Genomic DNA, 27,476 nt, shown 5'->3' with positions numbered 1-27,476 from the left:
TAAGAAAATAAGGCATTATTCGGTGTTTTAACTAACACAATAAAATGATATAAATGTTAGTGTCACACCTCCTTTCTTCTTTTTTATTCTAAAAAAAAATCAAAACTAAAAGCAGAGACCCACTTTTAAAAGTAGGAGCAATCGATGAATAAAAATAAATAAAAAATACTTTGTACTAATCAGCAAATCATATTACAAATATAACAAGATGAAATGAAAGCATTATATGTATAGGACCACAAACATGGAGTATAATAGTCAAAAGCAAAAGCAAAAGCAAAAGGTGCTATTGTTTTAGCCGTTTTTAATATTTCAGAAAAAATTCAAAGTTATTTAAAACACATCGTAAGCCACGCTACATAAATGCATCTGCGGTTCGCAACACATTTTTATTTAACGTTGTTGAGATTTGGATTTGGGTTACATGAAATGCACACCCGAATTTAAGGAAGTTAATTTATATTACGCGCCTAAAGCAACTACGCACTTTCAAGTTTGCGAGGACCATGGAAAATTCAACTAAATGGCACGCCTCGATTGCTAAGGATTAAAATTAATTAAATGAGGGCCATGAGTTTTGGGATTTTATTTGGCACGACACGCCTCAAATTATTATTATTTTTTTAAAATTTAAAATATTCGAAGTTGTTAGAATCGGGTTACATGAAATGCACCCCCCGATTTTGGGAATTATGTATCATAACTATGTCACGGGAGCCATACCCATAGTCACGATACTTAAGAAAATAAAAATAAAATTAACTAAAGTAAATAAAACTCGTTTCATGCTCATCTTCTTTTAATTTTTCATTTCATGTTTTTGGCCGAGCCCAATTACTAAACATAGAAATAAATTAATCATCAAATGGGCTGGTTATGCCCCCAATCCCCATGACCCCGCATTTTATTTAAAAGCACATATCAAACGAAACAAAGCATGGCAGATAATTCGGATAAAGAGATAGCGAAAATTCGGGCGACTAGCCAAGAGAAGTAAACTAAAACACGGTAAAAGTTATTCTTTAATCCCAATCTACACACCCCTCTCCACCGCAATTAAGACCACACCATGTGATTTTATATCCATGTGCTATAACTTTATAATTTTATTCAAATATCACTTAAAAAATCTCAAATCCACATCCTTATGGACACTATATTTAAATATGCAAATTCTATTATGAAACCCATTTTTACCATAGAAATATGTCAAGCATCCAAATTCAAAAGCAAAAGCTCTTTTATGTTACTGAGGTAGCTTACCAATATTAATTAAATGAACCAAGTGTTGAATCATATGTCAAGTGCTTTCACAGATTCAACGGTGGGAATAAATTTCCAAACAAGCAACCAATTCCAATTCCTACTTAGCAACTTGGGATTTGATAGTGAGAACTTTTTAAATAAAAAAAATCATGATCACTCGAACAAAATCATGATCACGTAGGCATATATACACACTGTGTTGTATCATGTACCTAAACAAATCATAAAAGTAACATAACAGAAAGAGCTAAAATCAATCTTAAAATCATAATTAATCACACACAACTAATAAAAGACATGAGTGAGAGAATGGACCTTTTATATTGTCGAATTTTTGCTTTAAATATTACATCGACGTTTCCCCAAGTCGAACAAACAACAGACACTTGAAACCAAACTTCAACGTCAAGATCGATGGATCAGAGCTGTGAACGAGAGTCTCGAATGACTTCGAACTTGCCGGAAAAAGAACTCGAACTTCGGGGTAGAAAGAGCTGTTGTTCCGGAGTGGTTTGGTGCTGGTTTTTACGGTGTTTTTTTGGATCTTTGGTGCTAATTCTGGGACAGCTTTTCTGGGATTTTAGGACTGGGTTTTCAGCTCGCGTTTCATTGAACTTTCAGCTGGTTTCTCGCAAATGTTGTTGTTGCGTTTTAGCTGGTTTATGGATGATTTTCGGGGATGATTTGCTGAGTTTCTAGGACTGTTTTGGGATGAGAAAGGGGTGGTTTTCGAGCTGGATTTGGGGAGCTGCTGCTGGTTGTGCTGAAGGAGAAAGAGGTCGTTGGCTTGGTTAGGAATCAACCATGGAAATGGCTGCTTGAAGAAGATGATCCTAGGGGTCGTTTCTTGGTTAGGAATCAACCATGGAAATATTTGGCTGCTTGAAGAAGATGATCCTAGGGGTTGTTTCTGCGCGCAAGGGTTGTCGGAGACGATGGAATCGGGGGGTGGGGTCGTTTTCTGTCAAAGTTGCGCAGCCTTCAACTTTTTTCCTCCTCCTTTGTTTTTCAGCTCTTCAATCTCTGAATAGGCAGCAAGTTAGTGCATTTTCCATTACAAATCACCTTTTCCATTTTTAATTATTTCCACTTAAACATTTAGTGTATTTCTAACCCTACCACTTATTAGAAGCTTCTTATTTTTATTTTTATTTTCAATCCGCTAGGCAAGCGCCTAGGGCTAGTTTTTTTATTAATAACAGAAAAGAAAAATACAACAATTAGAAAATTGTCATTGTCTTCCTTCAATGAAAGGAAATAGACTTTGCACTCTAATGTAACGTACTATCAAAATTGAGCATAATACTCAAATTGATATCACATTATGCCTACTAAAACTTTGTAATTGTAAAAACAGCCCAAGTGAGTCCATGTCGATGTTGTATCTCCAGTCCAAAGCGTCCCAGTTCCAGTGTGAAATTTGATTTGCGTAAATAGCCCCTTTTCAGCAACTTCACGTAGACTCCACCAATTTGGTAGCTCGGTACTGTAGCATATGGTACTGTAGACGTCACTGTAGCATACGACACTGTAGCATACAGTTACTGTAGCATATAGTACTGTAGCCATCCGGTACTGTAGCACGTGACCATGTGATGTCCCCTTGAGATTCCCACACTATTGAGGGGGCCAAGGTCCTTGGCATTTGCACCCAAAGTAATGCACATGCCTACAATGATTCCCATGCATTGTCCCTTTCTTTAATGATCCATGTTTCCAAAATATTCTGTTATGTGCACTCCAGGTGTGCCTTATTTTTTCTAGTTTGTCCGTTTAAGATTGTATATCCTCTTTCCATTTGTTGAAGCATGTTGTCAATTTGAAAAAACATATGTCCAGCTTTTCATGCAAAGCTCCACATGCAATGTTTGAAAGCATTCGGTCAATAATATCCCAAAGATTCCATATGGACCTTTTTTCTTGGCATGTAGCTGTAACAAGCAGCATGCGTTGCAAGAGGTCCCAAAGAGAATGCTTTAAAATAATAAAAGGTTGTGAGGCATTCTTGAACATTTGAATGTGGAATCCCAACGCCTCTTCTTTTTGGAACTTCATGCACGCTTCTATGCCTTTTGATAGCCTCGAGAGCTCCTTTTTAGTATTGAATCTGTAGCTTCGCAAGTATGCAGGCGTGCATATGCTCCAATTAAACAGGCGTGCAATAAACAAAATAAAAAGCTGTGAATGTTTGCTCAGCTTTTCCTCGAAAACACGAGTTTTCCACCACGCTGGTTGTTGCGCCCCTGTGTGTGTAAGCTTCTCTAGCTTAGTCATTTGCTTGTAGCATTCAGAATGTGAGCTTCCAGCTTTTGTCGAGCAGTTGGTTTGTCTTATGTTTCCAACACGCATGCTGATGTTTGTTCCACTCGTTTGACCAGTTCTCGAGTGCCTTTCATCTTCCAGCATTAAACAATTATAAACCTACAAATCCTCGAAATTCCCTAGCATGCTGGTGCAAACTCCAAACGAATTGGCATCTATTTCTGTCCAGAACTTGACATGCCCATCATGTTTTCCATGCTCCCATTTTGAGGAGAATCGCATGCTCTCCATAACACTACATGGAAGTCTCGATCCATCCCATTTTTCTTTAAACCCTTCTGCACCTACTTTAATGTCCTCCCAGTGGATTGAATGCTCTTCCTTTTCTCTTTGTTTCTTATCTCCTGTCCACATTCACCCTTAGACTTGGACATTGCAGCTTATCTTAATTAACTAACCTCCTTCCCTATGCATCTAGATGCCAGAATTGTTGGCATTCTATTTCTCCATGATCTAAAGCATAATTAGCCAAGTGATCTGCCAGCTTGTTGCCCTCCCTATAAATATGAGTAACTGTGTAATTGCCCTCATTCATTAGTTGCATTATTTCCTCTACCTGCTCAGATATGATCCATGGTGGTTTCCAGATCCCATCCATTATCTTTTCTAATAACATTGAGTAAGTTTGAAGCCATACATGAGAGTATTGTTGAAATCTGCAGAACCTTAGTGCTTCTACCATGGCCTTCGCTTCAGCTACTGTGTTTGTTGTCTCCTCAATCTCCTTCCCTACTGACTTGACTATGTCACCGTTTTCATTTCTTATACAAAAACTTATTGAGCTCCTGCCTGGATTTCCCCTCGATGCACCATCCGTATTAACTTTTAGCCATCCTGTACTTGGAAATTCCCACATGACTTTGGTAACCTTAAGTTTAGGAGTGAAATTTTCTATCATAGCTAATAGATCTTGCCATTTGTGAGGTACCATGTCCATCCCAGGCTTTCTCACTTTCACCAATGCCTGCAGATTTGATGAAACTTGATAAATCATCCTGCTAGTTGTCACAGCATCACCATAATTCATACTATTTTTTCTTTTCCAGAGTTCCCAAACTACACATAAGGGGAGTGCTTGCATTACTGGTTTGAGCCTTAAGCACACATTTGCAGTCCAACATTTTGTGATTTTTTGGTGCAATGTTAATCCCTCCACAACTATTCCTGCCCTCGATAGAAAATACTTCCAAGTTGTCTTTGCAGTTTCTGATCTAAAAAACAAGTGCTGAAGAGATTCCTCGTCAGGCTGTACACAACACCAACATTTTGATGGCATGCGGTAGCCTACCCTTTTCATGAAATCATCTAAAGGTAACTTTGCTTTCCACACTTTCCACATGAAAAATGCTATTTTAAAAGGTAGTCCCTTTACCCAAATCATCCTATAAGTTGTTCTTGGTTCGTCTCTTCTTCTCATATAATCCCATGCTGACTTAACACTGAAATATCCTCTTGTTTCCAGCATCCAACAAGGCATGTCAAGAACCTGCTGAGGTGAAGGTGGTTTGATTTTCTCCAGAATGTGTACTGCTAAGTCTTCAGGAAGCAGTTCAAATAGCCTGTCCACATCCCACTCACCATCTAAGGTAACATCATATACACTATGTATAGTTTCATCAATGCCAAAGTCCTGAGGAACTAAAAAATATAGTGCCCCAAGACTTGTCCAGTTTTCAAACCAAAATAGTGAGGATCCCCTTTTTGTTTGCCAAAAGATTTGATGTTCAATCAGATCTCTGCATTCCAACATTTTTCTCCAAATGTGAGACCCCTTTTTCCATGGAACAAGTATAGAATTCAATTTTTTACAGTATTTCTGACATACGAAAGAGCTCCATAGCTTGGTTTTATTCTGAAATTCCACCACAACTTGCTGAATAATGCCTTTGCTACATCATGCAGTGACCTGAAACCTATTCCTCCTTTCTCAACTGGCATGCATAAGGTATTCCATGAAGCCCAATGCCTACTAGTTCCTCCTATAGAGCTGCTCCAGAAAAACTGAGCAAACAATTTGTGCAACTTATTTATCACATAATTTTGAGGGTTTACAGCTGATAATAGATGCATAGGCATGCTTTGCAGTACATGGGATATGAGAACTGCCCTGCCCCCTACTGATAATAACTTACCCTGCCATGATTGCAGTTTGTCCATTACTTTAGTAATTAGGGGCTGATAGTATTCCAGCTTTCTCCTTGCATAAAATATAGGACAACCTAGATATATGATAGGAAAATCATTCCTATGAATGCCTGTGATCCTTTCCACCTTGTTGACCACTTCCATGTTTGTTAAATGATGCACGTACACAGCTGATTTGGTCTTGTTAACAAGTTGCCCAGATGCAACTTCATATGCATTCAGCACTTGCATAATCAGCATCAGAGATGTTTCATCTGAGGATGAGAAAATAATCATGTCATCTGCATACGCCAAATGATTGATCTTTGGACTCCACTTTGGCATACCAAATCCACAAAAATACAGGTTAGTATGTAGTGCATTGATACCCCTAGATAATGCTTCTGCTGCCAAGATAAACAAAGTTGGAGATACAGGATCACCTTGTTTTACTCCCCTTGAGGACTTAAAGAACCCATGAGCTTGACCATTGATTAGAATAGAATACCAATTGTTTGAAACTAATCCAAAGACAATCCCTATCAACCTTTCTGTGAATCCCATCTTTCTCAGTACCTTGGTTAGGAATAGCCAAGATAATCTATCATAAGATTTGGTCATATCTAGCTTCAGGATGACATTAGGTCCAGCCTTAGTTCTAAGCCTAATGTCAGTCACTATCTCCTGAGTTAGAAGGATGTTTTCTACTATATTCCTACCCTTAACAAAACCTGATTGTTCCTCCGATATAAAACTTGGGAGAAATTTCACTAGCCTTTCATGTACCACCCTCGATATAACCTTATTTGAAAAGTTACTGAGGCTTATTGGTCTTAAATCAGTAAAAGTGGTAACTTCTGTTTTCTTTGGTAGCAGAACTAGGTTGGTGTGTGTTACACACTTGGGTAGCTCATGACCATTGAAAAATCCCTCACCATGTCGTACAGGTCATGCCCTATTATGTCCCAACAAGAATGATAGAATTTGCCTGTCATACCATCTGGCCCCCCAGCATTATCACCATTAAGTCCAAGTACTGCCACTTTAACCTCCTCTTTTGTTGGCTGCTTAATCAATTCTGCATTCTGCTCAGTGTTAATCAGATTAGGAACATAATCTATGATATCAAATGATGAAGGAGTAGTTGCTTCTATGAACTGTTCCTCGTAGAATTTGATAGCCTCTTCTGCAATTTCTTGTTCTTCTTCAATCCAGGTTCCTCCACTATTTTGAATTCTGTTAAGCTGAAGTCTCTTCCTTCTACCTCTCACTTGTGCGTGGAAGAACTTACTATTCCTATCCCCTTCCTTGAACCAAGTCATGCCTGCCTTTTGTTGCCAATATTTCTCCTCTAGTGCAAGACATTTGATCAATTCTGCCTGAACCTTTTGTAGCCTTTCCCTGTTCATCCCTGTAGGATTTGCTTCAAATTCTGCTTCATGAACCATCACTACCTCCTCCATGCTTGCTATCTTTTGGAAAATATCTCCAAATGTAGCCTTACTCCACAATGAAAGGGCCTTTTTTAATTTTTTTAACTTGTGATTAAAAAGAATATAAGGATTTGCACTGAAATCAGTTGTCCAATTCTCTTTCACCACATCTTTAAAAGTCGCATGTTCCACCCAAAAATTCAAGAACTTAAAAGGCTTTTTTATTGGTGGAGTCTCAATATCACACTTCAGATACATTGGACTATGATCAGAACCAGTCTTTGACAAATGTTGCACCTCTATTCCTGGAAATGTTTGTTGGAACTCAACATTGGCCAAACATTTGTCTAGCCTTTTGAATATACAGTCTTTCTCTGCTCTCCCATTCCACCATGTAAATATGCTGCCTTTAAATCCAAGGTCGAAGAGATTGCAAGTGTTGACGCAGTGTCGAAAGTCATCAATTTCATTCAATGACACAGGTAACCCACCAAACTTCTCTTCTTCGTCCCATATTACATTGAAATCACCTCCTACAAGCCATGGTGCATCCATATCCCTTGCCATTGCATATAATGAATCCCATAATTCTATCCTCTCAATTGCATCACATTTAGCATATATCAATGTTAGGACAAACTCCATATGCGATTCAGTATGAAACAATCATAGTGTTAATTGTTGCACCATATTGTACATAACAGTTACCTCAAATACCTCATCTATGAAAGCCCAGATCTTGTTGGAAACATTTGAAATTGCCTGTGCAAGTCCTATCTTGTTTCTGTACCTTTCCAGTTTTTTTGCTTGTTGCTTTGGCTCCATTAATCTTACAAATTCATAGTGATTTTGCCTGTGCATTTTTGTCAACCTTTCAAAGGCCTGCTGTGTGTTGACTGACCTTATATTCCAAATTAGAGCATTCATCACTGATTGTTGGATTTAGTTAGCATTCTCCTTGTGTGCATCCTAGCTTTTGTGGCTGCAAAATTATCTTTTTATTGCTTCTTCTTACCTTTTGCTGCTGATTTTGCCTTTTCCACTTGCGTAGGTGATAAGTCACCTTGCCTTGCAGCATTCATAAGGTGTTGGGTAGTTGATTCTTGATCCATGTCGTATCCTGGTCTACCAGGTTCTTCTCCTTCTTCATTGTCTTCCTTCCCTCCTGATGTAGCTTTAAATACATTCTTTTTAGGGACCAAGGCCTTCTCTTCTCCTCTTTTTAACAGTTGCAACTACTTTTTCTCCAATGTAACAGTAACATTTACTATTTCTGTTTTTTGTTTTAGTTGTTTCTCCTTCTCTATTGTGTTGTGTCCTTGTGGGTCTTCTTGTGATTTCTTAAGTTTATCATCTTCTGTTCCTCCAGGATCATTTACCTCTGGGCCTCTTCCTTCATAGTTTCCAATTTTTGTGACTTCTGCTATCTGATAATTATTGTTGTGCTCAACATTTTTTGATCCTCCCTTTATTAAAAAATTACCAGTTGTATTGTTGTCATTGGCATGGGGCTCTCCATTTACACTTTGCTCATCTTCTTCTTTGTCCTTCTCATTTGGTTCCTCATCAGCTTGTGCTCCTAGTGGTACTTCGTTCTCCTCTGAATCATATTCCCTTTGTGGATCCCATAGCCTGCCTCTACAGCCTTGCACTCTTTCTTTAAATGTAGAAGATTTTGACCCTTTTGCTTGAGAATTTGGAGTTTTATTAAGTTCCTTGTTCACTAATGTATCTTGTGATGGGATTTCCTGGCATGATGTATTGATCTTCACTATTCCATCTCATGTTTTATCCTTGAAACTTCTTTCTACCCATTGTGCAGTATCTTTTTTTGCTTTTGATGCCTCCTTTCCATTTACTAGACCATTAGTCGAACCAATCCCCGATGAGTTAAGATGAAAATCTTGTGTTGCTGGATTTAGCTTTCCCTCATTATTGACCATATGTTTTGGTTTTTGCTTTGTAGATGCTTGGTTATGAACTGTTGGACTGTTTGTTGCTGCATTAGCTGCCACCATTGCCAACAATTAACAGGTTCTTCCTCTTTATCCATCCCTTGTAATATTGCAAACTTGTTAGCTACTTGAACATGATCATTATCTTCATTGTCTACTGCCACCAATTCCTTACCACTGTTGCTTTGTGCTCCTGCTTGTCTATCTACAGTACTTTTACCCTCCTTGTTCTGATTGTTTTCAAGCTGCTTAGCTGGTTCCATCTCCATTCCATTATTATTGAGACTAGTATTTTGATTTACTATATTTCTAACTCTGTTGTCCTTCACTTCCTTCCATTGCTCTTTTGCTGTAACATTCACATTACCCACGACCTTTCCACTAGATAAAATCATTATAGGCTGTGAGTTCCCTATGTCCTGCTTCTTAGCTGTATCTGCTTGGTTAGCATTCTCCTTCTCCACATATAATTTAGGGTGTATCCTCCAACATTCAAATTGATCATGCCCTTGAAGTTTACAATGTCTACAATATTTATGCAGCATGTCATATTGAATTCTCACCCATTCAGTTCTTGTTGTTCCTTTAGCTTCATTGAATATGTCCATCCTCACCTTTTTAGGAAAATCTGCAAGTAGATCAACTAGTACCTTCACCCTAGCACAACTAGGTCTAGTTTTATTAATTGTTGCCATGTCTAGATACATAGGTTTACCTACTGTTGTAGCTAGAGAAAATAGACATTCCTTCACAAAAAAGGTTGGCAATAGACCTGGGAATGAAATCCAAGCCATTGCCTTGGGTGTTTCTTCATCTGCTCTAAACTTTGAGTCATAAATCAATGGCCTAAGCTGATATTGATAGCCATCCCTGTCCTTTATGTAATGAGTTTTTGATGAGAAATGAAGATAGTCCTGCCTTAACGTCATTCTAATCAAAATGTGCCTATCCCTTAGAAATCCAATGTTACACTCACCTTTAATTCCGCATTGAATTGGTATTAACTTACGCAGTTGTTGAATTTTTGGGCTGCCATAAGAACATTTACCAACAATTGCATATTGTAATCCTTCGATGATATCCATCCTTTCTACTTCTGCTTCTGTGAACTGAATAGTATGCTCTCCATTCAATATTGTAGGTGGACGAATGGGAATTGGCTCAACTTCCTGTTGCTCATGCATTGCAGCATTTAAAGTGCAAGGTTTCAGGATTTTGGAGTAATCCATCGGGTGTTTGTTGTTATTTGTGTTCCCTGATGTTTGTGCAATGTTTGGAGGAGGTTGGGTAGGCAGCGCAGCCACAAAAGGTGGCTGGCCACCTGCCTGTGTGTCCATTACAGTTGTAATTCTTTAGCACTTTAATTACATGACAAAGGTGCAGCAGCTTTGCAAGAAAATGATGCTACTATAATTTGAATTAGCTTCACGTTACTTACTGCTTATGGCTGTGAATACACAGTCCAAACTGTAAAAAAACAGTAATTTCGATTTAAAATGAAGCTTAGAATTCAAACCAATCTTAGAAGAGAAGAGAACACTTTCACGTTATCAAAACAATCTGTTGTGCTGAAAGGTAGTGCTGGAATTAGCTGAATCGCTGAAATTGAATGAAGAACACTGTCTGCTACAGTAACTCGTGAAAATGAAATTAATATCTACAAAAATTGACTATAGATCTGAAGTTGAAACCAATTGGGTATTATTCATAAGAAAACTATGTATCTTTTGACACCAAGTTTGGTTAGTTCCACCAGCGGATGCCGGAGTTATGACCGGGAAATGATGACGAAATTACTATTCCGTCTCTTCCTAGAGAGAAGGCAGAGGGTTACGTGATATCTCCAGATTTTTATTAGAAGCTTCTTAAGTAGGTACAAACCTTTTTTATTCTTTTTATTTTATTTTAAAATAAAGCCTAAATTAATTCCTATCCCCAAATTATCCTAGAAAATTAAATAAATTAACCCTAATAATTATTACAACTAATTAAATACCAAATTAAAGGAAAACCAACAAAATTCAAATCTAAAAATTGAATAATACAAACTAAACTATTTTTTTGTGATTTTTCCATTTTTTGTAAAGCAGATAAATTACTAACTAATTTAAAAATGCAAAATTAAATCCTAAATGCAAATGCAACATATTTTTTGTATTCTCAAGATTATGTAAAAATAAAATAAGGTACTATTTTTTTATATTTTTATTTAAATTTAGGAAAGATACGTAAGCTAAAAATATTTTTTTTTTGTAATTTTCTATTTTTATGACGAAAATAAAGTAAAGAAGTCAAAAATAGTTGAAATAGCTATATTAGGCCTACATTAAATATTTACATGCTAAAATATAAAAAATCTTGGTGAAGGTCAAAAATCACATGTCTACGGCTGCCCCTCTTTGACTGGAAATATGAAGTGTTTTCAGACAAAGAACGACTAGACAGGTTTTTTGACCCAACCCTTATTTGAGGAGACAAAAAAAACTAAGAGGAAGGAGAATGTGACCGATCCCTGGTATCTGAGCTGCCTACATATCCTTGGCTATAAAGGAATCAGGTCACGTGTAGTTCAGAGGTGAATGAGGTGATGGAGTACCGAGGTGGAGAGCCAGTCGAGGTGTCGTTCCGCCGAGGTTCCGGTCCGCAGTCCTGTTATTACATCAAAATCAAAAGAAATGAAAAAGACTAACTAAGCCTGTCAACTATGAGTTACAAGATTCCTATCTATAAGTCTTGTGAATCTTGATCTTGAGTCTTGAATGGTTATTCATGCAGACTTTAGATTTGAACCTTAGCGCTTGTTAGCTGCAGGTGCTAGTTCATTCTTCTTCAGCTTTTCGAATCAAAACCGGACATGTAGTGCTTGTGACCTCAACCATGTCTTGAGAAGCTCATATCTTTCATCAACTTCTATATTTGGATTAACTTCTTGCCTTTCTCTTTTTTTTTTCTTTATTGTGACTAACTTCTGTTGATCACCTCGGACTGTTGACTCGCATTCTTACCGCGAACTTCTTTTGTTGTTGACTTGAATTGTAATCTGAGATGTTTTCCCTTTCCTCCAAGTAGATTCCTGACCGCTGAACTTGAATTATACTCCCATGCTCTCCAGGTGGGCTCCTGATTGCTAAAACTTGAATTGTATTCCCTTGCTCTCCAGGTAGGCGCCTGATTGCTGAAACTTGAATTGTATTCCCTTGCTCTCCAGGTGGGCACCTGACTGCTGAAACTTGAATTGTATTCCCTTGCTCTCCAGGTGGGCGCCTGACTGCTGAAACTTGATTTGTATTCCCTTTCTCTCCAGGTGGGCGCCTGATTGCTGAAACTTGAATTGTATTCCCTTGCTCTCCAGGCGGGCTCCTGACTTCAAATAGACAAAACAAAGAATTTGAAAACTAAAACTTAAATTTTACTCCCTTGTTCTCCAGGCGGGCTCCTGACTGCTATGCTTGAAAGTATTCCCTGCTCTCCAGGCGGGCTCCTGACTGCTGACTTGAAATGTATTTCCTGCTCTCCAGGCGGGCTCCTAACTTCAACATAGACAAAACAAAGAATTGGAAAGCTAAAATTTAAATTGTACTCCCTTGTTCTCCAGGCGAGCTCTTGATTGCTGCGCTTGAATGTATTCCCTGCTCTCCAGGCGGGCTCCTAACTGCCGACTTGAAATGTATTCCCTGATCTCCAGGCGGGCTCCTGACTGCCGACTTGAAATGTATTCCATGCTCTTCAGGCGGGCTACTGACTGCAACATAGACAAAACAAGGAAAAATTTTCTGCCCCAGTTTGGTGGTTGGGCACAGATGTAATTGTAAAACTAAATCATATTACCAAGTATTACTAAGGATTTGAAAGCTATGTCCCATTATTCAGGGGGGTCCTGACAACTCTTAACTAAACGCCAATTTAAAATCTAAGTTATATCTTCTAAAGGTGTGACTTCTACTAAATCTTGTTATCTAAGAGGGTCTTCAAACTACTCCCCATTATCTAGGAGGGTCCTGAAAATCAAGTGTCAATTTTTATCTTAAGGGTGACAACTTTCATGGCTGAATTATACTGCCATACAACAGAGTTTACGCTAAATTGTTGTTATCTAATCGAAATTTTAAAGCTAAGTCCCATTATTCAGGAGGGTCCTGGAAACTCCTAATTGAATCATATCTCGGACATGCAAACTTCTAAGCTAACTTATATTCTTTTGGGATACATTTATGCTAGATTATGCTATTTCTGAACATTTAAACTAGGTCCCATTTTTCAGGAGGGTCCTAAAAGTTTACGGTCAAACCTGTCTGGTGCTTGCTTTTCCTTGCGGAGGGTTTCTCCGAAACAAACGAAATTTTCTGCCCCTGTTTCAATCAAAGAAAAATATTGTCAGTTTAAAATGTGGTGGTTGGTTTATGGCCTTGACTTTGAGGGCGATTGCTCCTTCACTTCCCATGATAACTGATTTCCACTCGAGGACCTTGCTTGCTTATGGACTAACCACTTTCTCTGTCATCCTTATCACAGAAAATACCTCTTCTCCGTTCACACCCAAATACCCTTCATCTATTGCATTGTGCTCTTGCATTGACATGTACTAAACCTTTGTGTTTCTCATGAATCTCAAAGCACGTAATTGCCACCTACTCATCGCGCATGTAGTTTTTTCTTGACTTAAGCCACTAGCCCTGGCCTTGAGGTCTGTTGCTCCTTCACTTGCCACGATAACTTTGATTTTTGCTCGGAGGACCTCGCTTGTCACTGATTAAACACCTTTTGTCGATCTTACCACAGAAAATACCTTTGATCTGTTCACCAAACCCCTCCATCTTGTTGCATGGTTTATGAATTGATATGTACCAAACCGTCGTGTTTCACCGAAAATACCTTTGATTCGTTTACCTAACACCCTCCATCTGTTGCATTGTTCCTGAATTGATGTGTACCAAACCTTTGTATTTCATAAGGATCCCAAAACATGTTGATTATTACCATCTCAATGCGCTTTGTTGTTCTTTCCTGACTTATTACACTTTGATGTACTGGCCAAATCCCGTTTTGTGCAATTGAAAAGCCGGTGGCAAATTTTGAAGTCATGTCTCACTTATTTTGACCAAACAGGCTCAGGAAGAGGAAGTAAACAAGACAAAAGGAACAAAGTAAAGGGAAAAGGAAAGAGATGATTCCTAACAAAAAAACTACAAAGTAGAAACCTATCAAATGCGGATACCAACTCTAATGACCATGACATGCACCTGTAGCCTATTTTGTTGAGCAAGTCTGATGTTCAACCCCTGTTATACCTGTGAACCGTGAAACTGGGCTTCAATGCTCCGATCATCCAATCTTATTTACAATCCTTACTCGACTTGTAGTGCCCGAAGGGTTTTCACCATCAAGCCTCTCTCATTTTGTTCCTTCTCTCAACTTACTGTCGCCTTACGGTGCCCGCGAGGGTTTTCACCAATAAGACTCTCTCATTTTTAGATTTCTCTCAGCTCTCGTCGCCCTACGGTGCCCATGAGGGTTTTCACCAATAAGATTCTCTCATTTTCATTATTTTCTGCTTGGACCAGAGTGATGCCCCTGATATGAATTACCTCTCCTTGCTTGACTTGGCATTCCTCAAAGACTGATCGGATGGTCTTTCTTTGGACCGTAACGTGGGCTTTTGGATAGGGTTAAAAAAAGAAAGGATATCAAAGGCTCAAAACAATTCACATGGGTTCAACATTACAACTTTCGGAATCAGATTTCTTACAACAACCACAACTTCTACCCCAGTTTCTTGCTTGGGGACTTTTGGATTTTTATTTTGATGAGACCGAACCGTGAGGCTGCCTACGTATCCTTAAAAGGAATCAGGTCGAACGTAGTTCATGACATAGGAATTGCTCTGTTGTTTGTGATTTTTCTTTTCTTTTCCTTTCTTTTCTTTCTTCCTTTTTCTCTTTTTGTTGTTTTGTTGTTTTTTCTTTCTTCTTTTTCCTCTTTTTTTCTTTTTCTTCTTTTCTCTTCTTTTTTTTGTCCAATTTTCATTATTCTTCTCTCCCTTTTCGTTCTATTCTTTTCTCCTTTTCCTTTACTTATCTTTCACGCTTGTGTTTCTGATCTTTGCTACTGATCCCGAAAGAGGGGTATGAAAGAAAATAAACAAGGCTCAAAGGGGTAACGAAGGATAAGGTGTTTAGATAGTAGAACAAAATGCTTTCGTCATTCTAATCTTCAAAACATGCCAAGTACAAACAACCCAATTAAACAAACCAAAGAAAACATTCGTAACATCTTTTGATTGCGCCGGACTTGATGACCATATCCACACATTCGCCTTCTACATCTGTTACATACAAAGCACCATTGGACAACACTCTCACTCTCATTACCACGAACGGCTCCTGTCAATTTGGGCAAACTTGCCTTTAGCTTCAATCCAATGCGGTATGATACATTTCAATAAGGTTTCTTTATGCTCTATCTGCCCCAGTTTCACACAATTCGGGCTTGAAGTGATCTCAAAATACCTTTACTTATTTCCCTCAAATGTCCCTACATCTTCAACATTGTTTCATTGCTTCGTGATTAAACTAACTTTTAAAACCAGGCCGAGAATTATGCATGCATGTCATGTCACTAGAGTCAATCAGGAAAAGAACTATAAAAGAAAAGAGAACTAAATGAAAATGACTAGAAATTACAGAAAACAGAAAATTGCATTAGACAGATGGTGAAAGGGTTTGAACAAAACAAACAAACTAAATTGGGGTCACAAACCTAGAACAAACCTAGACAACACTAGACGGGCTACCATGACTAAACAAACTAGGCAAAATAGAAGGATAGAAGAGTTTGAGCCACGAGACAATGTCTGGATTACAACCCTGAAATAACCCGGATAACAGAAATGACAACAAAATAAACCACCAAGACTCCTCCCTGGCTAACCAAGACAGGAGCGTCTTTCCAATTGCCAAGCTCGGCATCTTAGCCACTGAATTCCCCATCAACATTACTAGGATCTTCACAAACTTCCATCACATTGTTCTTAACAAATTGCTTTTGGGTTCCCTTTGTTGGCTCGTTCTTAAGATCAACCTCTGATAGCACTGAAAACTTTGCAGCACGTGGGCCTTCGAGGATCTCAGAAGAATTTTCATATTCCTTTTCAAAACAAATCATACTCACCAGATGCATCTCATTGTGCACAGGCGATGGACTTTGGCTAGTGTTTGCTGCATCTGGATTTTGTACGACAATGTCGCTACATCAATAAGCTTTTGAATTGCTTTCTTCAGATTCCAACACTTCTCTATGTCATGCCCCGGGGCATCTGAGCAATATGCGCACCTTTGAGAAAAATCAAACTTCTTTGGAAGAGGGTTTGGCATTTTTATCTGGATCGGCTTCAACATGTCCGATTGCTTCAACTTTTGGAACAAACTGGTGTATGACACTCCCAATGGGGTGAAAGCCTTTTCTTTTTTCAGCAACCTCTCATTCGTAAATGCTTGATTGGGCCGGAAACCTGATCCAGGGGGTTTTCGATAGGCTCGTGGGGGTGGATAGGCATTTGGTGGAGCTGGGTACTGAGAGAGTGATGTACAATTTTGGGAGTTCCGTGGAGAGAAGTGGCATTGGAGAGGATCACCTGGTGCATCAGGATATCCATGGGGGCGATGTCGAGGATGGAGGTGTTGATCGGGAAAGACCATCGGATCATCTTTTTTGTTTCTCTTTCTTCCACCCAAGCTTACTGGGATGTTCTGAATGTCTTTCGAACAACTCATGATTTTGCCAGACTTGATTCCCTCTTCTACTAGCTCTCTCATTTTTAACACATCTTTGAAAGGATTTCCCAAGGCCGGGATCAAATGACTGAAGTAGGTGGGCCCTTGGGCTCGTAGGAAAAGCTCAACCATTTCTTCTTCACCAATCGGGTTATTAACTCGAGAAGCCTGTTCCCTCCATCTGAGCCCAAACTCTCTAAAGCTTTCCTCCGGCTTCTTTTCCATTCTAGATAGGGAGGAGCAGTATGGGGTAATGCCTGATCTGTACTGAAAGTATCGAACAAAATCTTGAGTCATGTCTCCCAATGTAGGCCACTTACCAACATCTTGACGAATATACCAGTCCAAAGCTGCCCCAGTTAGGCTCTTACTGAAATATGCCATCAACAGGACATCTTTCTCTCCAACGCTTCTCATTTCACTGCAATAGACCCTCAGGTGGGCTACCGGATCTCCACACCCATCATACAAGTTAAATTTTGGCACTTTGAACCCCGCGGGCAGGCGAACGTCAGGGGACACAGACAGTTCTTTGTAAGCCATGCTACCCTGGTCTTCCCTTCCTTGTTCGTTCTTCAAGGATTTTTCTATGCCTTTCAGCCTCTTGGGTATCCCATCTTTCCCTTCTCTTCCTGTGAACCTTTCATTTTCAACATGAAGCTTATCCCGAGGGCTCTTCTTGTATGAGTCAGGAACCTTGTAGGCAACCTCTACGGGGTAGTTTTGGTCATGAGCTTTGAGTGGGTATTCATTGTTGGGAATAGTGGATATGACAGGAGGGAACTTTTGGGAAAAGATAGTTGGAGGACGAGTGATGGAGCTACTAGGATGGTTGGGAAAGTTGTGATAAGCGGGTAGATATGGAGAGTATGGAGGATCATCTGGCATTGTGTCCGGAGTTTGGGTAAGGACAACATCTAGGAAGCTAGGTGGTGGCGGGGTAGTGCCTTCCCAGTCATCCAAGCCTGATACTGTCCGCCATGTGTTGTCTTAACATCTCTACCTCTTCAACCAACCCATTGTCCTGTTCAACCAACTGCTTTCGGGCACCGGTATCAACCAACTCAATTCTGTTGTTGTCTGCCATTGCCTTTTGACTTTGTGTTGTAGAGAATAGTTACCACTTTAAAAACCACAAACCAACCACCCTTCTGCTATGAATATAACAAAATGAGGCCATCACGTTAGCGTTAGGGCATTTAACAACAAAAATATCACATTGCGTGCAATGCACCTAGCCACAATTAACGGTTCTAGAATGACTTTGATGGTCATAAGGTCACTTGGCATCATCCCAATTTGTTCATTTCAACCTCCCTTTTCTTTGCTTTTATAGCACTTGCTTGATCATTTTCCTTCCTCTCTTTTTTTCTTCTAATTATCACTATTTTCTTTCCTCTCATTTCTCACGTCCCATAATTTCACCCTTTTCTCTTCTTTTTTTCTTTTAATAGTAAAAAAAATAAAATGATTTGATCGAACCCTATGTAGGCTGCCTACGTATCTTGACGCCGCATGAATCAGGTCTTTGCGTAGTTCTGGAAGAACAGGAATAAAGTAAACAAACTGACATTCTCCTTTTTTCTTTTTTTTTACCTCCGCAACTACTCTGATGAGAAAAGATAAATAAAACTAGCAAATCCTTTTTTTTGAATTTCTAGACTTAACGTTCTATGACCTATTCTAAACTCAAGCTTAATGGGCATGTTTGTTTTTATCCTTTTGAAACAAATATTCTATTAAGGAAATATCCTAGAAGAGAAAAACATTTTTTTTGATTCTTTTTTTTAGGAAGAAAATCTAAAGAATAAACCACAGAAAATTATTTTGAATTTTCATTTGATATCTTGACGCAAGATTTTGAAACAAGCAAAACAAATATTTTTGGGTTTCAATTTTGATTGCCTAAAAGAGAAACTCTGAAAATAAATCAAAGATAAAGTATGTTGTCTTTTTTTTTCTATGTACAATATCCTAAAGTTCTAATGAAAAGAATTATATTTTATTTTTCACTAATTTCCCAAAGAAACTTCTCAAAAGAAAATCTTTTTGGATTTTGAATTAACACCTTAAATAAAACTTTTAAATAAATACTAAAAGAAAATTCTTTTTTTTTTAAATTTTGGTCCTAATATACTTAAAGGAAACATAAAAACAATTCATTTTAAGTCCTAGATATTTACAGCCTAAAGGAAAAACAACCTCAGAAATTTTTCTTTTTTCATTTCTAGAATTAGTAATCTAAAGAAACTTATAACGGAAATATAAAATGGAATATCTCTTTCTTTTTTTTGAGTTACAACACATTTTTTCAAATATAAAGAAGAAAATACAATAATAAAAGACTTGACATTACTGTACAAAACTAGAAAGTAAAAGACGACATAAAATGAAGAACAAACTCAAAACATAAAAATAAAACAAATCTCCTTAAGAAACTCCTGATTGAGCGATCCTGACTGGATGGTCACGGGGTGTCTGTCATGCTCAAACTCCGGTAAATAAATCCACACCTTTATGAGAAAATTTTAAACCAGCACTATGTGAGACAATAACACTCCCTACTGGACACATGCAAGACATGATTGAGGCTATTTTTGCAAAATGACTTATTCGGCCAAAAGGTGGCTAGAAGTGCAAAATTTGGCTAAGACCCCACAAAGCCAAGAACATAATATTTACTAGTAAGACCGGACCCTATGTGGGTTGCCTACGTATCCCACCCCGAGAGACGAGAATCAGGTTCGCGTAGTTTGGGCAGCTTGGATACGGGCGATAATTAAAAAAAAAACTAATTTAGAGAAGACATATTTTTTTGCTTTTTCTCGAAAAATGATGAAACATGCAAAATCTTTTAGGATTTTTTCTTTTTCTTTTTTTTTTCATTTTTCATTTGCCCTCAACTATCATTGGTCCGCCAAATGACCCTTTTACCCTTGAATAAATGCAACATGTAGCACATAGGATGCATCAAGATGGTCTGTTATTTTGGGTGCACCTGTCCTAGACGAACCCAACCCCTGTGTTGAGTCCCCAAAGTCAAAATGCACATGATGCAAGCAAGCGCTCCTACTAGGGATCCGACATGAAGCTATGTTATACTAGGTTTGAAAACCTGAATTTATTGTTCTAGACCTGGCTTACCCGAGCGGACAACTCGAGCCGAAGCGGGGGCAACGTACCGGGAGCACGAAAGTCTACCCGGTCTAGTTACTTGACCCAACCTCGTTCTACTTGGTATGACTTCTAATAGAAAAGTGGGCCATGTGCACGTGTGCACCATAAATTCAGAAGACTCAGAAAGAAGAAGGGTTTCGTAACAGTTTATATATACAGTTCAAATAATATCAAAGGGGTAAAAAATAACATTTAGCACATTAAGCCCAAACATGTGAATAAACCAGATAATAAATAAAGCCAAATATAATAATTATTCTAAGCTCAAATTCTTGAACCCTGAAACAGAGATTCTGGGTTCGGTCCCCAGCAGAGTCGCCAGAGCTATCACACCTCTTTTTTACCTACACCCCCGGAAGGGTGTATAAGGAAGTTTTTTCCAATTTAAGTGACATTATTCGAAATAGGATTATTTTATTTATTTTCAGAGTCGCCACTTGAGATAATTTTATGGTGTCCCAAGTCACTAGTTTAAAATCCCGAGTCGAGGAAGTTTGACTTTCCTTTTGAAGTTTGCTAACCAGAAATTCTGAATAAGGAATTCTGTTAACCCGAGGGAAGGTGTTAGGCACTCCCGGATTCCGTGGTTCTAGCACGGTCGCTTAACAATTTATACTTGGCTTAAATTGTTTAACTACTCATTTTTAAGACCTATGTGCAATTATCTTTTTACCGCTTTTAAATTACTTGAATTATTCATAATCAAAGAATTGAGTTACGCGTACGTATACTCTTTTATTTTGGTGCGTTAAAAATCATGTCACGTGAACGTGTCTACAATTAATTAATGCTTTATTAATTATTAAAGAAAATTTCGATCGAAGTTGCGCGAACGCATACCTTGATTTTTTTTTAGAACAGAATTCGTAATTATGTTACGCGAACGTATACATAATCACAATAATATATTAAATCGCTTTTTCATTGTTGTCGTTAGGACCAATTCAATCCTAATACAAAATACTATTCTAAAATAAGGAAAGAATTGCATAAATTTCCGGGTAATCAAAAGTTGTGCACACGGAATGAAGTATGTTATATTATACCGCGAAAAGGACATGTAACAAACAAACAAAAAAGAAACACGGCTCTAATATGATTCAACAATTATACCATATCATAAAATGATTAGGCACTAAGAAAATAAGGCATTATTCAGTGTTTTAACTAACACAATAAAATGATATAAATGTTAGTACTATAAATTTGCTTTCTTCTTTTTTATTCTAAAAAAAAAATCAAAACTAAAAGCAGAGACCCACTTTCAAAAGTAGGAGCAATCGATGAATAAAAATAAATAAAAAATACTTTGTACTGATCAGCAAATCATATTACAAATATAACAAGATGAAATGAAAGCATTATGTGTATAGGACCACAAACATGGAGTATAATAGTCAAAAGCAAAAGCAAAAGGTGCTATTGTTTAGCCGCTTTTAGTATTTCAGGAAAAATTCAAAGTTATTTAAAACACATCGTAAGCCACGCTACATAAATGCATCCGCGGTTCGCAACATATTTTTATTTAACATTGTTGAGATTTGGATTTGGGTTACATGAAATACACACCCGAATTTAAGGAAGTTAATTTAAATTACGCGCCTAAAGCAACTACGCACTTTCAAGTTTGCGAGGACCATGGAAAATTCAACTAAATGGCACGCCTCGATTGCTAAGGATTAAAATTAATTAAATGAGGGCCATGAGTTTTGGGGTTTTATTTGGCACGGCATGCCTCAAATTATTATTTTTTTTTAAAATTTAAAATATTCGAAGTTATTAAGATCGGGTTACATGAAATGGACCCCCCGATTTTGGGAATTATGTATCATAACTATGTCACGGGAGCCGTACCCATAGTCACGATAATTAAGAAATTAAAAATAAAATTAACTAAAGTAAATACAACTCGTTTCATGCTCATCTTCTTTTAATTTTTCATTTCATGTTTTTGGCCCAGCCCAATTACTAAACATAAAAATAAATTAACCATCAAATAGGCTGGTTATGCCCCAATCCCCATGACCCCGCATTTTATTTAAAAGCACATATCAAACGAAACAAAGCATGGCAGATAATTCGGATAAAGAGATAGCGAAAATGCGGGCGACTAGCCAAGAGAAGTAAACTAAAACACGGTAAAAGTTGTTCTTTAACCCCAATCTGCACACCCCTCTCCACCGCAATTAAGACCACACCATGTGATTTTATATCCATGTGCTATAACTTTACAATTTTATTCAAATACCACTTAAAAATCTCAAATCCACATCCTTATGGACACTACATATAAATATGCAAATTCTATTATGAAACCCATTTTTACCATAGAAATATGCCAAGCATCCAAATTCAAAAGCAAAAGCTCTTTTATGTTACTGAGGTAGCTTACCAATATTAATTAAATGAACCAAGTGTTGAATCATATGTCAAGTGCTTTCACAGATTCAGCGGTGGGAATAAATTTCCAAACAAGCAACCAATTCCAATTCCTACATAGCAACTTGGGATTTGATAGTAAGAACTTTTTAAATAAAAAAAATCATGATCACTCGAACAAAATCATGATCACGTAGGCATATATACACACTGTGTTGTATCATGTACCTAAACAAATCATAAAAGTAACATAACAGAAAGAGCTAAAATCAATCTTAAAATCATAATTAATCACACACAACTAATAAAAGAGATGAGTGAGAGAATGGACCTTTTATATTGTCAAATTTTTGCTTTAAATATTACATCGGCGTTTTCCCAAGTCGAACAAACAACAGACACTTGAAACCAAACTTCAACGTCAAGATCGACGGATCGGAGCTGTGAGCGAGAGCCTCGAATGACTTCGAACTTGCCGGAAAAAGAACTCGAACTTCGGGGTAGAAAGAGCTGCTATTTCTGAGTGGTTTGGTGCTGGTTTTTACGGTGTTTTTTTGGATCTTTGGTGCTGATTCTGGGAAAGCTTTTATGAGATTTTCGGACTGGGTTTTCAGCTCGCGTTTCATTGAACTTTCAGCTGGTTTCTCGCAGATGTTGCTGTTGCGTTTTAGCCGGTTTATGGATGATTTTCGTGGATGATTTGTTGAGTTTCTAGGACTATTTTGGGATGAGAAAGGGGTGGTTTTCGAGCTGGATTTTGGGGAGCTGTTGCTGGTTGTGCTGAAGGAGAAAGAGGTCGTTGGCTTGGTTAGGAATCAACGATGGAAATGGCTGCTTGAAGAAGATGATCCTAGGGGTCGTTTCTGCGCGTTGGGGTCGTCGGAGACGATGGAATCGGGGGGTGGGGTCGTTTTCTGTCAAAGCTGCGCAGCCCTCAGCTTTTTTCCTCCTCCTTTGTTTTTCAGCTCTTCAATCTCTAAATAGGCAGCAAGTTAGTGCATTTTCCATTACAAATCACCTTTTCCATTTTTAATTATTTCCACTTAAACATTTAGTGTATTTCTAACCCTACCACTTATTAGAAGCTTCTTAAGTAGGTACAAACCTCCTTTTTTTATTTTATTTTATTTTATTTTAAAATAAAGCCTAAATTAATTCCTAACCCCAAATTATCCTAGAAAATTAAATAAATTAACCCTAATAATTATTACAACTAATTAATACCAAATTAAAGGAAAACCAACAAAATTCAAATCTAAAAATTGAATAATACAAACTAAACTATTTTTTTGTGATTTTTCCATTTTTTGTAAAGCAGATAAATTACTAACTAATTTAAAAATGCAAAATTAAATCCTAAATGCAAATGCAACATATTTTTTGTATTTTCAAGATTATGTAAAAATAAAATAAGGTACTATTTTTGTATATTTTTATTTAAATTTAGGAAAGATACTTAAGCTAAAAATATTTTTTTGTAATTTTCTATTTTTATGACGAAAATAAAGTAAAGAAGTCAAAAATAGTTGAAATAGCTATATTAGGCCTACATTAAATATTTACATGCTAAAATATAAAAAATCTTGGGGAGGGTCAAAAATCACATGTCTACAAGTACCATTCAAGTCTACCAAATGCAGTTGATGTAAACAAGCTGGGCATAACAGAACAACTTGTTTGTGTTCTCCAGCACATCATCCATATTCCTAAAAACACACTGAAAAATACTCCAACCTTCAATAATCCTTGGTCTGAATTTAGACTTTCTTTATTGTATGACATAATTGAAATGTGATTTTTTTCATAGGAATAAAAAAAAATAAACTTTTGGACTATTTTATATACTGCTAAAGTACAAATCACTCATTTTTGTTGTGCAGGCTTACAGGTTTGGTTGCATTTTAAAAAAGTACGCAATGACTTTTGTAACAAAAAGCATCAACTTACAGTATGTGAAATACATATCTTTAAACAAACACACACACACACACACATACACATACTCACACACACACACATACACGTACAACACACAAAAAGAAATGCATGTACAAACAAAAGCCGCAACATCTCTAAGCTGAAGTTATAGAAAAAGAACTTAATAAAAACTAAGAACCATACTGCAACTAAGAAATATAAAGCAAATACCAACAAATAACAAGGATAATGCAATAGAAAGCTAAGAACAAAGAGGATGACAATTACATTGATATAAAAAGAGATGAGAACAACAAACAAAGTACAAACAAAACTTCAGCTCTCTGGGCTGAAGTTATACAAAATTAACCTAAAAACTTCAGCTCTATGGGCTGAAGTAAACAAAAAAGCATAGCATTAAAATATAAAAAAAGGATTACAAACACTAACAATCATCACCATCATCATTATCATCATCATCATCATCATCATCATCATCACAGTATTCCTCAATTTCTCTATATATCTCATCATCATCAGTATCAGAGATATCTATAGGGTAGTCGGGTAAAAGACCACTAAATCCAAGAAGATCAATCTTCAACTTGTTGAATTCATCACGCAACTGACTTTGTTCGACGATTACTCTGTCCATAAGAGTAAGAAGAGTCTTCAGGTTGTTTTGCATATTGGAATAGTCGTTCCAGCTGGGAAACTGAAAACTATCAAACTGATACACAACCTTGTCGAATGAGGTTGAATAACCTCCACAACTACGTTCCAGGTTAAGCCTGTTATGGAATGATTCATTCGCAAAGAGCTTTAGTCTGATTCTCTCCCAATCAGCCTTTATTTGATCCTACAAAATCATAAGATTAGCCATCGCTTTGTTATTGTACCACTCACACTTCAAACGTTCTCACTTCTGCATAATTTCATCCATATTAGGCTTCCTACTTCCGCTTGCACCAGATATTTTTTCTTTAACAAAAGCTGAAAGACTAAGGATGAATATAAATTTAAAGAAATATGATGGAAGTATATGAATGAATATTAAATTTTCAAGTGAAGAGATTGTTAATATAGACAAAGAGTTCACCTAATCAATTTAATATCTATAAATGTAAAAGTAACTTTTCAGCTCTTTTTACTGCTTTACGTTCAGAGAAATTGAATAAAACAAGATAATTAGGTGGTAAAAACAAGTATGTGGTAAATGTAAAAAGAAATGTAACTTCAGTCGTAATAAAGCCCACAGTTTTTCTATAGTAAAAACATAACTTCAGCCTAAAAGATATCTTTTCGGATCATTTACTATATAGTCAAACAAATGTAGATGAAAGATGAAATAGGTAACAAAAGACAAAAAGTAGATAGTAAATGCAAAAAAGATAACTATCAACTTAAAAAAATACCAAAACATGCCAAAGTTTTTGTCATAAGCTCTTCCAAAAATCTTCAGCCCGATGTGCTGAAGTTATTTAGTTCATTTCTAAAAACTTCAGCACATCATAAGCTGAAGCTTTTCATCGTGGATTCAATAGTTTTGTAGTAAAGCTTTTTCAATAACTTCAGCCCAATATGGTGAAGTTATTTAGTGCATTTATAAAAACTTCAGCACCTGGTAAGCTGAAGTTATTGTCTTGGACTCGATAATTTTTGTCGTAAAGCTTTTTCAAATAACTTACGCAGAAACTGCTTTAGTGTATTTAGTGATGAGTTGAAGTTTTTGTCGTACATTTGACACTTTTGTTATGACTTTTAACCAAAACTTCAGCTTAAAAAGCAAAATTTATTTACTTCATGCTCAAGTTTAGCATGCTGAATTTCAACAAAAATATACTTGAAATTCATGGAAAAATACACAAACATATTTGAATCATTCCAAGTCACATAATTCACATAAAATAATGTATATTCACAAAATCCAATTTTATTTTCACTTACATCCTTGGAAAAAAAGAAAAAATTAGTTTTTTGTTTACAAGTTATTCTCTATTCAAAAAATTCACAGAGTGTCTTCATATTCTCCATAGTCATGTCCTAGTTGCTCTTCTTGGTTTTGTTAACCATATTCCATGAACCTTCACTATGTCTTCAACTGATTCACAGATGCGGCAATATGAGCACCTGACACAGGTTGACGAAGTTTAGTACTATGATTTTTTTAGCAACTACCATCTTCTTTCATAAGAAAAAAACAAGAAAATATTGGCCAAAGACATGCTTACTGGTATGCATCTGGGAATTCGTGAGAAGCAAAGATAGTGAAGGAGAAGTCCAAAATACTTCATATGTGACGGAGAGTGGCCACATCAAAAACTCGAGCCCCAGGAAATTTGCTCTTTTTCCTAAAAGTTAAATTTATCAACTAGTAAAAAGAGCAAATTGTCCTGAAGCTCGAGTTTTTGATCTGGCTACTCTCCTTCATATATGAAGTATTTCGACTTCTCCTTCACTATCTTTGTTCCCCACGAACTCCCTGCTACACACAATAAGCATGTCTTAGCCAATATTTTCTTGTTTTTCTTTGAATACAAATTTAAAGAAATATGATGGAAGTCTATGGATGACTATGAAATTTTCAAGTGAAGAGATTGTTAATATAGCCAAAGAGTGCACCTAATCAATTTAATATCCATAAATGCTGAAGAGATTGTTAACTGTTTTTTGTTCACAGAAATTGAATGTAACAAGATAAGTAGTTGGCAAAATAAATAAGTGCTAAATGCTAGTAGTTGGTAAATGCAATAAAAAAAATAGTAAAAAATAAGCCCACAAAAAGTAGGTGATAAATGACAAAAAGTAGCTAGAAAATGCAAAAAAGATAAGTATCAAGTTAAAAAAAATACCAAAACATGCTAAAGTTTTTGTCGTAAAGCTTTTTCAAAAAACTTCGGCTCAATGTCCTGAAGTTTTTTAGTATGTTTCTAAAGACTTCAGCACATGATAATCTGAAGTTTTTGTGTTGGATTCAATAGTTTTTGTCGTAAAGCTTTTTCAAAAAACTTCGGCCCAATGTGCTGAAGTTATTTAGTATATTTCTAAAAACTTCAGCACCCGATAAGCTGAAGTTTTTGTGTTGGATTCAATAGTTTTTGTCGTAAAGCTTTTTCAAAAAACTTCGGCCCAAT

General features: G+C 36.9%; 1 protein-coding gene across 5 annotated transcripts; it reads right to left on the bottom strand.

The window, feature by feature from the left end:
• Positions 1-11,360: 11,360 nt before the first annotated feature.
• On the bottom strand, positions 11,361-23,504 carry LOC142181105 (uncharacterized). Of its 5 annotated transcripts, XR_012709403.1 has the most exons (3): positions 22,757-23,439; positions 22,439-22,538; positions 19,121-19,382 (listed from the first exon to the last, which is right to left on the bottom strand). XR_012709403.1 is itself a non-coding variant. In XM_075253392.1 (2 exons), the coding sequence occupies exon 2, from the start codon at positions 17,755-17,757 to the stop codon at positions 16,264-16,266; it is 1,494 nt and encodes a 497-aa protein (XP_075109493.1). In that variant the 5' UTR covers positions 17,758-18,020; positions 22,757-23,471; the 3' UTR covers positions 11,361-16,263. The 5 variants fall into 5 exon arrangements, 1 of the variants encoding a protein (XP_075109493.1); XM_075253392.1 differs by lacking the exons at positions 19,121-19,382; positions 22,439-22,538 and adding an exon at positions 11,361-18,020 and having other exon boundaries at positions 22,757-23,471; XR_012709400.1 differs by having other exon boundaries at positions 19,121-22,653; positions 22,757-23,504.
• Positions 23,505-27,476: the final 3,972 nt, after the last annotated feature.

The sequence above is a fragment of the Nicotiana tabacum genome, chromosome 5 (genome assembly GCF_000715075.1).
Source record: "Nicotiana tabacum cultivar K326 chromosome 5, ASM71507v2, whole genome shotgun sequence".
NCBI lineage: Eukaryota > Viridiplantae > Streptophyta > Magnoliopsida > Solanales > Solanaceae > Nicotiana > Nicotiana tabacum.
The sequence above is the reverse complement of the archived record's forward strand: the minus strand, read 5'-3'. Positions and strand labels throughout refer to the sequence as shown.